Source organism: Topomyia yanbarensis, chromosome 3 (assembly GCF_030247195.1).
Source record: "Topomyia yanbarensis strain Yona2022 chromosome 3, ASM3024719v1, whole genome shotgun sequence".
Lineage (NCBI taxonomy): Eukaryota > Metazoa > Arthropoda > Insecta > Diptera > Culicidae > Topomyia > Topomyia yanbarensis.
In genome coordinates, this window is record NC_080672.1 from 392661876 (window position 1) to 392677238 (window position 15363).

At 41.8% G+C, this 15363-nt stretch overlaps 1 protein-coding gene and 2 non-coding genes across 7 annotated transcripts in view; 2 read left to right on the top strand and 1 right to left on the bottom strand.

Moving 5' to 3' along the window:
* Nucleotides 1–3332: 3332 nt before the first annotated feature.
* LOC131693015 (uncharacterized) overlaps nt 3333–15363 on the bottom strand; it is a 146376-nt gene continuing 134345 nt past the window's right edge. For all 5 annotated transcript variants that reach the window (XM_058980463.1, XM_058980465.1, XM_058980462.1 and 2 more), the window contains 2 exons: nt 8083–8650; nt 3333–8022 (listed from right to left, as the gene is read on the bottom strand). In XM_058980463.1, coding sequence (XP_058836446.1) covers nt 6720–8022; nt 8083–8650 — 1871 coding nt within the window. In that variant the 3' untranslated portion in view covers nt 3333–6719. The remainder of the gene's footprint in view (nt 8023–8082; nt 8651–15363) is intronic.
* On the top strand, nt 9974–10044 carry Trnag-gcc (transfer RNA glycine (anticodon GCC)). The gene has a single exon. It is a non-coding gene; the product is annotated as a tRNA-Gly (tRNA).
* Trnav-aac (transfer RNA valine (anticodon AAC)) lies at nt 10913–10985 on the top strand. The gene has a single exon. It is a non-coding gene; the product is annotated as a tRNA-Val (tRNA).

Consider the following 15363-nt stretch of genomic DNA (forward strand, 5'->3'; position numbering starts at 1 on the left):
AACGAAAACTGGTTACTGATGTTGGAAAAATCTTCAATTTTCAATTGAGCGAATCAGTAAAGTACAGCAGAAACATCAATGATACCAGGTGCCTTCCTTGGGATATTTGTTGACGGCGAAGTAAATGGTGGTTCCTGGCAATCGCGATCCGTGAAGTAATCTAAATAACCACAAATGTCTGCATTTTAGCTGTTGTTATATCGCGGTTCAATTTATCAAAAGCATTGATCGCAACATTCCATATTCTCTATTATGTAGGATATTTGACACAGAATGTTAGTCGCTGTCAAACGTCCAGCCGTGAAGCCATGCTGATCATCACCAAGATATTGCTGGGAGTGAGCTTTAATAGGTTCCATAACAACCAGCTAGAAAAACTTGGAGACAGCACTCAATTAAGTTATTCCACGATAATTTTTGACGTCTCGCTTATTTCCCATTTTACGGACTGGAAACATGTTCACGGATTTCCAGCTCGATGGAGATGCTCGAGAGATAGGAATAAACGGAGGCACCGAAACGTCGATTCCGTGGTTGTAGATAAGCTGTTAGAAATCTTAATGTGCTGCACAGATTTTTATAGCTGCGCAGATTTCCAGTTATTTGTTATAATCCACATACTAGCACAGATTTAGATGCTTGTAACCCGTTTTGGCAACAATTTAGCACTGGGTGTAAATATACCTTTTTGTGTATACACTCCGTAGAGTGTATTTTTTACACAAATTTAACGACACTGAGTCCATCTGGATAAAGACTCGCCATCTCTATTGTTTGACTATCATTTATCTGTCAGTGTCATTCCAATCGAGCATGCGACCTATCACCCAGTGAGCAAATTTTCTGGCAGAGACCGCTCTGCTAAATTTCTGTAAGTCTTGGTTTGGCAGCCCTGTCTGATTTCTGCGCGTATCCTGTCGGGTTAGTTGAGCTAGGGCGAACTCGGTTTCGCTCGCGTTTTCTAGCAAACTTTGACAGGAACCGAGCAAAACCCTGGCATAACTCGGACATAAACTGTGCAAAGATCCTGGCAATTCCTACCTGGTAGAATTTAGCACGAATCGAGCAAAACATTTGACAAAGATGTGGTAGGAAGCGTGCAGAGATCTTGGCCGTACATTTCTGGCTGGATTCTGGATAAAAGTGAGCAGCATCGGTTGGTTTAACCGCTTCTGTCAGAAACGGTTGTTGCATTTGAGCGAATTCGTTGCCAGAATTTTCGCAGAAATCGCGCAAAATGCTCGCAGAAACTCTGCCAGCATCAATTTCACTTTGCTCAACTTTGTGCTTGCCACGCTGACCGGGCAATAGCCCTCGTTCCAGAAGGATTCGAAGCGGTTTTCTAATAAGATTTTCGATTGATTGACACCGGTGTAGTCAAGGTGCTTAGAGTTCTAAGGTGATTCGTTTTTGGCAGTAGCTAGGTGAGGAGTGAGGTGAGCGTGTAGCAGACTGCGGGGATGAAAAATGACAGCGAAAAACTTTGTTTACCCACTGAAATCCAACCAAACATATGGAGAGAACTAGTAAACAATGTTGTTAGCTGTCGTTTCTAAAACCAACATGGCTGATCGGCATTTTTGGGGATCGTATCACCTGAGAATAAAAACACCGTGGGTGTAGCGGTTTTGCACTTTCTAGCAGAAGTGTCACTGAAACATACCCAGTTTTCTGCACTTCTGCTAGAAAGTGAAAAAATGGTGCAGTTTCAGTGCACTCCACTACACCGGTGCCAATCAATCGAAAACCCCATTAGGATTGAGTGCTTTTGACAGGTCTCGTGCTCGATTGGAATGACACTGACAGATAATTGGTAAACAGACGATAGTGATGGCGAGTCTATATCCAGAGGGATTCAGTGTTTTTAGTAAAATTATGCTTAACGGTCACATTTTGTTGTAAAGTAGCAGTCATCGTGGTTGAGACCGAAAGTGACAGCAACAACCAGACCCCCAGAAAATCGTTTTCTTGAGTGCACGGGTGCGACGGTAGATTCCGGTCGTAAGTGCCGGCTCGTTTTCCGGTTTCTCAATGTTTTGTGGGGTTGGGTCGCCGGATAACGGAAGTAAATTGCCAAGGAGCCGCTCGCTTATCCGATTGAACAAAAAGGATCTAAACGGGTACCAGTGCCGTTCTCACTGTAGAGCATCAGTCAAACGAGCCAAGCTCTGCTCCAAAGTTAACGGGCAAGGAGAACGAAGCAGGGCGGGCAAAGGTTCCGCCTGAGTAGTGCATCGCGATGACTTCCGGGATCGCTTACGGCGAGTAGTTCGCCACCGTCGCTAGGGTGGTTTCAACAAAGAAGTCAAACTCATCTTCCTAGCTACCCGCAAAGGACTGCGGCCGGAAGAGATAACGACATGCCGGGAGAACTCGGCCGTTGTAACACCGACGAACAGACATGACAAAGGTGTGTCCCATGCAAAATAATGATTATTTTGAAATGAAGCGATTGCTACTGTCAAACTACGACATATTGCTCCGGCATGTTTGAATCAGCCTAGTCAACAAAAATTCGGACGAACATGGTCAGGCGATTTAAACAGTTTGACGTGCTACGCACTTGCTTGATTACAGTGCCGAGCAACAATTTTGCTGCAAGCAAAGCAGCTGTCAACTGTTCTTTCACTCAGACTGGACACGAATGGTCGATTAAAAAATGCCTCCAGGAAAACGATATGTATCGTGAGTGAGTTTTCCGCGAATAAACCAGACTGTCGCGATCAATTTCGCCCCTTCGTTCCCCAGAGAAAGGGACGACATTTTTGGATCAAAAGCGCTCTATAGCTATCGATTTTTCTACAGAGGTAATTTGCGAGCTAACTAGATGCAAGCGGGGAGTCACTAATGATGTTACTTTAAGGGCTTTGCTTTGGCAACCGACAACTTCTGGGTGGCGGAACGCCTTAACCAGGTCGACACGGTGGATAAAGATTGACGGTACAGAACGGCTTGTACACGAACGGGGTCTACACACGAGCAACGAGAATAGCTCGCGACGAAGGTGTTGCGGAAAGTAGAGCACTCTAGTTAGAGTGTGGCCAAGAGGCCATGACGTGTCCAAACGGACATGAAATTTGACGTATTCACAATAGAAATACGACAGATTTCTGCTCGTTTGGATACGTCAAACGCGTCTTGGCCGCACTCTAACTAGAGTGCTCTAGCGGAAAGTACTAGACCATGCCCTCACATGGTTTAGCCCAGTAAAGTTCAGCCGGAAATGAACTGGAATTCTGGCTGGTTCCAGTTCGTATTCCGGCTCCAGTGCAACAACCGATTCTAACTAGAATCGGTTGTGTCACTGGAGCCGGAATACGAACTGGAACCAGCCAGAATTCCGGTTCATTTCCGGTTGAGCTTAACTGGGAGTGCGTGTGCAAGTAAGGTAGTGAAAGAGGGAGATGGTGGAATTGGCCTAGAAAGCAGCGTTCAGGAAAGAGAAAAGTAAGAGAAAGCGGAGCGGGGTAGTCCATGTAAAGGATTCGGGAATGAGAAGGAAATGCTGTGAAGAAAGTATTAACAATATACGAAGGAGAAAGGTAGAAACAAAGCAATCAGGTTTGTGTAGAATCTGATTTGTGGAATGTTATGATTTCCCGAGTTGGGTAAGCTCTTTTAAGCTACAGAGTGGATCATCGATACACTGTTGCGTGGTAAGTACGCACGCGTGGCATATTTTCTAACAGAAAAGAAATTAATCCGCATTGGAGGAAGCAGAAGAAATCAGGGATGATTTGCTCGATGCAAGTGCACAGAAAGAACTACTCCTTGAGCCTGGGAAGATTAGGCACGGTACCACCGGACTGACGATTAGGAAAGTCTTGACACTGAAAAAGGGCCTTCTACATGGGTAAATTGCGTGCTAACTCAATGAAAGCGAAAAGTCGTTAACGATGTTACCTTTAGGGTTATGTGTTGATAACTTCAAGAAGGCTGGAACATTGTAACCCGGCTGACATTCACAAGCGGCGGTAGATAATATTCAGAAGCGAACACGAATGTGGTCGACACACGAGTGACGAGAATAATTCGAAAGTCTTCACTGCAGGTCACGGGTATCCGTATCGGGAGAAATTCCGACGTCGTGGAACTCTCAGTCGGAGTAAGGTGAGTTTACTTCCGGGGACTGTTCGAGTAGATTGCGACAAACAGGGATCTAAATAGCTCACGGAGATCGACGCCAAATAGCTTAGAAATCAGGAGCCAACTGGCTTGCGGTCATTTATCTACGAGTGAAGTGGCTAAAAAGCTTAAGTACGCAGAGGATTGAAACGACGTAATTGACGGAGAGAATGACAAAAAGCAAGAGGAAAGTCGGGTGCTAAATGGAGGAATTAAGCGAGGCTCCGAGTTAATTGTAGAAAACTCGTGAGCAAAAGAAAGAGGTGATATCAAAGCACAGCGGTGTATGCGTATGTAGTTGTTATGCCCCCCCCCCAAGGTGGACGCTGCAACTGGCTCGTTAGTCGGACGAACGCCGATTGTTATAGGAGGAGACTTGAACACTTAGGCCATGAAGTGGGGTAGCAGGTTAATAATCGAAAGAGGTTACAGCTAGTTGGAAGCCGTGGCGAAGCTGTATGTTAGGTTGTGCACCGATGGTTGCGCTAGCAAATTCCGTAACGACGATCGGTGAACCATCATCGACGTAGCGACTGACGACGTAACAGCACCAGGCGATCCACTGTACCATTGGTCGGTGGAACTGTCTTGTAAGGCGGGATACTTCGACAAGGGCTGAATCTCTTCGTGCAGAGAGGACCGCTCCAATTCCGAACGCTGATAAACCACCGACTAACCGACGTGCCACATGGAACAAAAATGCGTCAGATATTGTCCTAATTGTTTAAATTAAAATACGTTGTTACACAAGCGGCATCTGTATAATGGTTCGCGTGGTAGTCCTCGTCGATAACACAACAGTACGCAAAAACCAAGGTGTATCGACCAGGTATGCTAGAACGAAAAAACTTTCTTAACATGTTGAAGGTCGTTTTTGCAGTTTTTTTGTTATCCTATGTATGTACTATTTAACAAAACTGTCCGTTACAAGCAAAAAAGTAACAGAATACATGCATTTTTCATGAGTTCTGAATATTATTCTGATGCATATTACCACTACATACGCAGTTGAGGGAATTGCACACCTTCTGTAATATAAACATATTGTCTATCCTGAGATAAACTAGCGTTTCGTCGAGTTGTTGCTATATGTGACAAACATGAGTGCGAACGAAACAAAAATAAACGTCAAACCGTTTTTTCGCTTGCACTAATACAAAGTGAACCTGCGCGTAATTCGGCGCACGGCTTGGTGGCGCATGGCTGAAATGTCACGATGTGGATTTTAGAAAAGATTCGCAATACTTATCGTGAAAACTGCCCAGATTCAAACATGGCGGAGCGATCTGTCGCAGTTTGACAGTAGTGATCGCTTCATTTCAAAACGATCGTTATTTTGTATGGGACACTTTTCGAATGCTTCTGTGATGTCGGTTCGTCGGTGTATAAACTGTTGGCTACAGTAGCGAGAGAATTTGACGTAACAATGGCGAGGTTATTGGAGCCGAGGAACGGTCGGCGTCTGGTGCATTGGTGGAACGAAAGAAGACGCGATTAGGTAGCAATATTAGGGGCAGTTGTGGAAGAGTGTAAGATGACATTTTGGACGGCCAGGGCCGCTTTTAAACGTGAGATAGTGTTAAGCAAATCCACCTGTTACACACTAAATTCAGTTCGGTAATTCCCGCACAGCTGAACAGTCAGTAAAAATTTTCAACTTATAATTCAGCAAAGTGGTTGTGTCTTACCGATTTTCAACGATGAATTTTCCGAGTTTCAGCAAAACAAACGTTACTTCTTCTGAGATCTCGGTAAAAGCTTTGTGAGCTGAGTACGTAAAACTCGGTAAAAGTTGCGAAAAAAGCTGGGATTTGGTAGAACAAACTTAACTGTGTAGGAGCTCTCAGATGAAGCCAGTCCATTTAAAATATGTGAGACAGAAAGAGTGGCTATGCGAGACGAAAGATAAAATGGACAGAAAAAAAAAACAAAAAAAACATCCGTAGGTCCCGTCCCATGTTGAGCCGACTGACAGATATCGGAAGCTATCCAAAGGAGATGTTAGTCGTGTAAAAGCATGTGTGCTCATCTCTAATTGTTGTCAAATTGATTGTGAAAATAAATTTGACATGGGGTTTTTGCATTCAAATGCTTTTCAGTTGGACAATGGCCCCTGGTCTCGGAGTTTACTTCTAGTCAGTCGGAATCTTCGCACTTGAACTCGTTCGTCGCATTATTTTGATCTAGATACAAAAGATCCTTTGGCGGTCGGAACATTGGTTGTCTGGTAATGTTTGGCTCCAACATGACAGTTAGTTTTATAAAATCATACCAAGAATGTGCCTGGCTCAGGGTTATTTTACTTTGACTGTAATGGTGTGAACTGATGCATTGCATCGTAGTGTCGGAAAATCATCCTGGATACCTTTAACTGCTTGAGTAAGTAACTAAAACATGGAGAAAACATGCATTTCCGTGCATTGCGATGAGCCATGCAACGAATTGACCCCATCCTCTACATACTTGTACACACGTGCCGCAGCTGTAGTCGGTAAGTAAGCTACTGTTGATTATTTCCGATCAAACGTTCTGGAGCGAGCTAGTTTTGACGAAAACAAAGCAACCTCGATCGGGGTTGCCCCGATCAGCCAGCCTTAGGTCAGTTGCATCTTTTTGCAGTTGCACAACCACTTGATGATCCGGGCATTGCGTTCGATGATAGACGGTGGTTCACTTGGCCGATACATTGCAGGATTGTTCAGACTAGTCAATGGTCCCGGGGCACTCTGTGGCGGCTCGTTGCTGATAATCTCAGTACTATCCGGCAGTCGGGTCGAATCGATTGTGCTTACATCCGAGAAGAATACGGCACTGGATTCATCTGAATCGCCGGTATCATCCGCCGATAGCCGATGGATGTCACTGCCGGAGTTGCTTCTGTAATTGGGAGCCTTAGCTACCACCTTCGAAGGTGCAATATACCGTTCGTAGGTTTCGTCATTGAGTCCGAGCCGGTCGAAGAAATGTTCCAGCTGTGTTAGGCTATCTGACCTAGATCGTTGCTTTTCTAGAATCTTCTGTTGTTCCCTTTCTCTTTCCCGTTCCCTTTCTCGATCGTTTCGCTCCGACAAGCGATTCCAGTAGCGATCACTGATGTCACTCTTTGAACGTAGGATCGGCCGGCGATCGTCTTCACCTCCGGAGCTGCCACGACCATCTCCACAGCGTGAGTTGGGATTACTAATGGCAGATTGCCGACCGCGATTCTTGAACCGTAGGCATTTCTGTCGCTTGAACGTCCCCAACGGCGGGCTAAGATCTAACTGTTGGTCTTGTGGTGACAATGGTGACACAGGAGATAATGGTGACATTGGTCCATGATTTTTGTAGTATTTACGCGCTGCTGCTGCGCTCCTATCCCGTACCTCGTCGTAGTATTTCTGTTTCTGTTTTTCGCTGTAGTCATCTTGGAAGGCCTCCGGTACTTCGGGCGTTGTGAAATTCAACAGACAGTCTGCCTCCTCACGAATCTTTGCACGGCACTCAATACAGTCGTAACGTAGGGGTGGGATTCCATACGCGTAGTACGAGTTTCCACTATGCTGCGTAGATGATCCACTATCCCGCCTGTAATCGGCTCCACCCATCAGAAGGGCATCCTTCTGTTGGAGCTGTTGTTGCTGCTGTTGTTTACAGCACGGTTCACTATGGTGAGTATAGTGACCGGAAGAACCTCCGGAGTCACGATTGAAGGAACTGCCCGAACGGTTCGACCGGTTTCCACGACTACAGCAGCTCAATGCTTCCGAATGCGGCGAATGGCGACTGATTTGTGAATGCAGATCCGGAAGTGATTTGTGACTGTTGATGTTGTATGACTGTGTTGGTGAGTAGTCCGATTCATCCTGGTGGGCAACGGCCTGGGAATGCGAGTACGAACGCTGATAGTTGTAGCGGCTGTAATCGAAAAAAAATGTTAGTAAATGGTATAGAGGGTGCGAGTTATCGATAACTCACCTGTGGCTATTATTGTGTTTCTCCGGTGAAACATTATTTTCGGCGTATTCTGCTGGTGGACTGATTGCACGGTAGTCATCCGTCAGTACAAGACTATCGTGTACTCCGTAAAGGTACAGATCTTCATCGCCAGAGGGATGCGGCGGCAAGGATTGTGGGGAGAGAAAAGCGCTCGGGAAGAAAACCGACATGTCGCTCGGTTGTTCCGGATGTACGGTCAACTGCTGCTGGTAGTTCTTTGGTGGCTGTATGTAGCCGAGGCAATCATTGCCAGCAAGACCGGCTCCACTAATGTAGCTTGTTTCCAGTGGTTGCTGGCCGTATTTTGAATTGAGTCCCACAACGTCCGATGGGATTATTGTCTCTTTGCTGTCGGCGGTGTTGAGTAGCTTTCGAAGTTTGGTCTGCAGAAGATCGGACCCGGAAGACGCACTCCGTCGGCTGGCAGGTCGCTGCTGCTGTTGCTGTTGATGGTGGTGTTGCTGTTGCAGCTGGATTTGTGAGTGGTGCGATGTCTGCTGCAGCGCACAAATGGACTGCGGAAGGGCGCGTGATGGCGACAGCATATCTGGCAGCGATTAGAAACGAGAGGAATATTTTCAGTGATGTTTGTTTGGATATATTATGGGATTTTAAACATTGGATAATGTATGGAAACTTTATTTTTTCCTAAAGGAAAAATAATTGGATGTACCAAGCTGCGTTTAAGGGCACAAAACCTAACTTAAGGAAGTTGGGTTTGAGTGTTTCGTGTTCCACTCGTCAGTAACTGACACCAACTTGCTGTCAGTTAGACGATATACCCAAACTAACACCAAATTGGCGTTCACACAACATACTCACAGGCGTTTGGTTCAAATGCCAAAAGACAAGAGTTCGGTTCCCCATATTCGTCATCGACCCAGCAGAGCTTCTGTGCTTGATCAACCGAATCATCACTCGTTACCAGCCAGTTGCTTTAGGCCTTCACACATATGTTAACTATTTGGATTTAATGTCTAACTGACGCCAATTTGGTGTTCGTTTGGATATATCGTCTAACTGACAGCAACTTGGTGTCAGTTACTGACGAGTGGAACACGAAACATTCAAATCCAACTTCATTAAATAATTAATAGATTGCACACTAGCAGAAAGTAGATTGTCAACCTAATTCGGACCAACCTAAATTCTTTAGATTTAAGCATCAAAAGGTCATGATCATTGATTTTAGCCCCTGACATTATACATCACTCGACGAATTGAAAACAATAAATAATTACCGGAAGCCCAACCCGTGCCCGGGTTGTCAAGTGCCTCGGCAGGCAAATGTGATTTATGCATGAAAATTAACATTTCCGCTACGCAGCATATCTCTAACATCGGTATCGGATTATCATACGCCATGTGTGCCTGCCTGCAGCTTTTATCGATGAAATCAGCCATTGACACACTGGCTCTGTTGCCGGCAGGGTGGTTAGCGAAGCGATGCGGTTGGCATGGTTGGCACACGCCCCACGTCAGCAAACGCAATCGAACACCATCACCGTCAAAGGAGCGAACGTGCAGCAAGCAAAACGTGCGGAACCATGCAGAATTTAACCCTTGTTCCGGTTTCACTTGCCGCTTATGGTTCGCTGACGTACGATGGCGGTGGTATTGCATTTCGTCTACGGTTAAGGCGATGGAAAAGCCGCAAATTTAATCATTTTCGCTTTTAATTAATTCGTCAGCTGTGCAGCGCCTTAGCACGATAATTAATATAGATAGAGCAAGGAAGGTGATCAGAGACGTGGAATTAAGTTGCACTTATCCTGCTAGGGTCGATTATGTTGTGGCATATGTAAGGAGCTGAAACGTCTTTTATTTAATTAATTCAACGGGTCCGAATCGACAGGCTACATCATCGCAAGCATCGGTGGTTCAGTGGTAGAATGCTCGCCTGCCACGCGGGCGGCCCGGGTTCGATTCCCGGCCGATGCAGTTTAATTTTTTTTGTTGGTCGTTGAAATTCGATGCATAAAATCCTATCGATAAAATTGTTTTAGTACCGACCGAAGTCTTAACCTTTTTGGTGGAATACTACTAACAAAACAAATTTATTTGACTTTTTAAGCTTATAATAGAAGGCTTTGTTGCCGACCGTAATACACTCGACATACAAAGTTGACAAAAAGATTTTTGTCTATATCGTAAAAGAATCGTTTATAGCCGAGAGTTTCAACAACCCTTAAAGAAATTAAATATTCAGATTTCAACATGCTCGAATCTTTTCTAAAATCCACATCTTGATTTTTCCGTCATGCATCACCTAGCCATGCGCCGATTTACGCGTTTCGTTTTGTTTCGTTCACACTCGAGAGTTTCTCATACAGAAACAACTCGACGAACTGCTAAATTTTCTGGAGTACCTACATATTATCAAACCGTATGCTATATTTGTATAGACATATGAGCAACTACGTGGCGATCATGTCTCTCAACAGAGCTTTTCCGTACCTCACAGCGCGGCGTGTCAAAGTATCAGATTTGGTAAGGTAAGAATACAAATGGGAGCGTTTACAAACTGAGAACAATGTGCTCAGATACTGATTTCTCGTTTCGGTATGATGAATCATTCAAGTAAAGATGCTGACATAATATTTTGAAAAATATTTTATAGCATTGGAATTGACAAACATGGCGGTACCTTTAACATCAATCATCTTGACATACGTAAAAGTGAGCTTTTATGCTCGAAAGCTTCGTTTGCTTTCTCGAATCGGCAAAGAAGAACAAATTGATGGTTTCACTTCAACATATGTCAGGAGCGCTCGCTTATATACGATGTTGTTCGCTGCCATCTATGAGTGTTTCCGTGGTGTAGTGGTTATCACATCCGCCTAACACGCGGAAGGCCCCCGGTTCGATCCCGGGCGGAAACAACGTAATTTTTTGTTTGTTTTTTTTATTTTAGATAACTATTCCTAGAGGGCAAATTGATGAATAATATTACACATTTACTTTTTATAGAAATTTACATGCATTTAAATTCACCATAAATGCTGAATTTCAGAACAAAGCTCGACATCTCAATCATATGGTTTACTGTGCCCTAATTGGTCAGACAGGACTAAGTCGCAAAATCTTAAAAAAAAAAGATAGTACATTACTGGATAAAGAATTACTTTTGCCAGATTTTAAAAAATGTTATAAGCCAGAATTATGACAAAAGTTAATTGCGAATTATAACGTAAAGCAATTCAAACCTCAAACCTCTGTGATATCTCGATTTATTAGATGGATAAAGGTTCGTATATCGACGCCCTGAGACTTTGTTTCACTGTCTATACTGCCCATAATCGCAAATCTGTCCCATAAAGATACGAAATCTTATAGAAAATAAGACAAATCTTGGGCGTTTTTTCAAAACGTCATATCTGCAATGAGTTACTCTCTTTGTTTACTTTCTCTTCTGTTAATAATTCGGTCACTTTAACATTTATCACTCAACTCTTTGCATAATATGCAAACCACCGTCTTTCGATCTGTAGTGTAAAATAAGTGAAAAGTGTTATAGTGACACCGTAAAAATCGAAAGAGAAAGTAAACAGAGAGTAACTCATTGCAGATATGACGTTTTGAAAAAACGCTCAAGAAATAGGGGAAGATGGGGTAAAACGCCCCCTCGGGGCAAAATGCACCTCTTGCTTATATAGAAAACAGCTGAAAATTTCTAGAAAACGGTAACACCAGTCGGAAGTCAGCCATAGTAAACATACTTTGTCAAAGTTTGATAACCGTACATCAATAGCAGCTCGAGAAATAAATAAAAAACAATAACGTGCTCTTCTCATGTAATTATTGTGGCTCGTACAACAAGGATTTTCCGCTCTTATAAATACTGTTTTACTATTATATTTGAGCATTCCAGTTCTATTTATACCGCTGTTCATTATTCTGTCGCACTACATATGAAAAATCTACAAAATAATTCACTTTTTGCTAAATTTATATCTCAGCTCCATCGGAGGCAAAATGCCCTCTTCTCTGTTTTTTCTGATTTTTAATCGAAAGCAGAAAAATCGTTCTGAAAACCTACCAATTGCATAACCTAAGGCTATTTAATGGCACGCTTTTGTGAAATCTCGTCAGAAAACAAAACTACTTGCTTGGTCGCCGAGCATTATGCCCCGTTGTTGCAGTGCATTCTACCCCGTTGTTGTAGGGCATTATGCCCCGTTGTTGTGGTGCATTTTGCCCCCGCACAGGAGCGTTTTGCCCCGCTTATTTTTCAAAAAGTGATTTTTATTGATTTTGAAGAATTGAATTATTTTCATGTTTTTGAATATTTTGCAAAGCGTTATGATTTTGATTACAGAGGAAAATGTTGGCTAAACGATATTATTAATAAAATTCTCCCAATTGATGTTCTATAGCTTAGTTATGAGCATATTTCCTTAGGGGGTGCGTTTTACCCCATCTTCCCCTATGCGATTATGGGCAGTATAAATGCATATAGGTAAATCCCACAAAGATAAACAGCAAGCCCAAAATAATTTTATTGGATGGTCCTAGCATGCGTCAAAACGAAAACTGCCTCCAAGCTCAATGTGTGACAGTTTCTACGGCAAATGGTAGTGTATATAGGTGTGGCAGAACACACGGTTTGCTAGTGTTGGCAACCAAAAATATGTAAACAATCCAGAAGCACGACGGGTCGACGTCATAGCGTTCACACGATTCAATGGGAGCGGAACGAACGGTATGACGAAAGCAAGTCGATTTATTCTGTGATCACTCATGTAAGATTCACCTTACGAATACCAAAGTGCCATCTTCGCCATACCTGTATATACTACATTGAGTGTCTACGTCATCAATACCACGTTTTATAGAGTACTTGACAATATGTAACAGTATTAGTGTGTTCAACGATTTGTTTTCCTCCACCTGTCATAATTTTTGATAGGTGGAGGAAAACAAATCGATAAAAAGATTTTCGGTCGGATTATTTGCATGGTGGATCCAACTTAACCGGTATTGTGGTCTCTGGAATAAGCTTCCCAGTGACCCAGAGCATTTAAACACCATTATAAAAACTTTAGGAAAGTGATTTCAAACGTTTAAATTGACTGACAGTTTTACATATGACAGCTGGAGGAAAACAAACCCTCAAGTAGTGTGAGTGAAATCGTTTGTATAGAACTCTATAGAGTTCTATGCAAATCATTTCACTCACACTGCTCACACTATTTGGGGTTTGTTTACCTCCAGCTGTCATACGTAAAAGTGTTAGCCAATTTAAATTTTTGAAATAGCTTGCCCAAATTTAACCTCATTTGGCAAACATTCCACCAGATTTAACCTTGTTTGGGTGTTGGGGTCAATATGACCCCAAATTAACTTTCAAAATGCGATAATTTTTTAAGTTTTGCACCTTAAGAGTTTAGAATTTCTTCACTTTCCCTCCTTCATGGAGAGCAAAGATTTTCAATAGAGTTCAAAATTTTCGTTTATTCCTGAAGGGCTGTACAAAAAAGTTACGAATAAGGTGTTAGCGGGTCATATTGACCCTGATTTTGAACTCAGTTTTAAGACACATTTCCAACCAAATCTAGATGCTCTGGTACTTAAATTGTTTGTTAGAGCTTAAATTTTCAGTTTCTGGTATTAGCGGTTTTGGCCTGGTTGGTTAGTGGGAATCGGTGACGAATGGGGTTTTGTTTGGATTCCATAGATGTGTGCAGAACCGTCATCATAAACTACAGGTTTATTGACAGAATACTAATAATAAATACAAACAAAACCAAAATGAGAATGTATATATTAAATTTGTACATAATACGACAGATCTTGGATGTCCCGGATTACGATTCCGGTGCCGATTCCGGCGGTAAAATAGTATTTCTCATAATATTGAACAAGCGACAATGTGGTCAATCAATGAAACTGACCCCAAGAATTTGTAATATGCTTGAAAGTATACTATTGACTATTGAGTGTCTGACGTTTGAAATAAGCACACTGAGATCTCACATTTCTATACTGGGGTGGCATTCCGCATCTCGATTCGAGTGACTCGATTCGAAACGTTTTGAAGTCGTTTCGACTAAATTGTGGCATTACGTATCGCATTCGACCAAGCGTTCGAGCTTGTTAGATTTCGGTACTAGATTTCGACTGCCTGTTCGAGCGCAAACTGTCAAATAAGAGTATACACTGAGAAAAAAATATTTTTAATTCTGCTATGAATAAGTTTCATAAAACCAACTTTGGTAAAATATAGGAATTGTTTTAATTTATTTAGTTTTTAGTTGCTTATTGTCGAAATACATATGGATAAGTTTCGCAAATATAACAATTTTTTCTAGTACACAATAGGGGCGAGCACTTTGAAATAAAATCGATGTTGTCAAACATCGATCCAAAAAGATCCGATGTTATATGGAAATGCGATTTTTTTTTCTTTTATGTACGAAAAAAAATCTACCCTTTCTAAAAATATTTATACTATATAAAACAATTGATAAAAGAACGAATCATTTCGTTTCATTGACGAACAATAGTTTAGACATCGACGATAACTTTCATGCACCGTACAGGCCAATCAACGTCAAATTTACAAATAAAATTTTAGTTCATTCCAAATTTTTTCTTGCATTCTTTAGCTAAAAATATTTGACAGGTATTTTTGTTATGGCTGAATATAATATTTACTTCAAGGTATGAGCTTTCAACTTTTGAAGTTAGAAAAATTGAACATTGTTGAATCGCTGATAGCTCGGATAGTATTTGATGCATGGAAAAAAATAAATATAAAAAGTTGCATTTTCGCATGAGCAATTTTTTAAAAGTTGGATCATTTTTTTGCTTATTTTTTCTTCAAATAATAAAAATCATTTTAGAAATAGTGTAAAAATTTTGCACTGGATCTCAAAATGTTTTGCGAGATAACATTAAAAAGGGCAATTTTACGTTAAACGCCATGTTATGGGTCAGCTTTAACTGAAATATCTCGTAAAGTAATAAGGTTCTCAATATAATTATAAATGTTTTCATAGAATAAAAAACTTATTAGTCCAAGCTTGTTTTTTCAATATGTTTCTAACATTTGCAGAATTCATAACATAAATAACAATAAAAACTATATCAGATTTTTATTGGTGAGTTCATTCGAAAACGCACTTTTTATTAATAATAAATTTTTTCGCACAACTAAGCGTTATCAGTGGTTGAAAAATGGTTCAATTCATAAAATTCAAAAACTCATAACTTGAAAAAAATCTATCGTATTCAGCCAAAACAAAAAATAGATGTCAA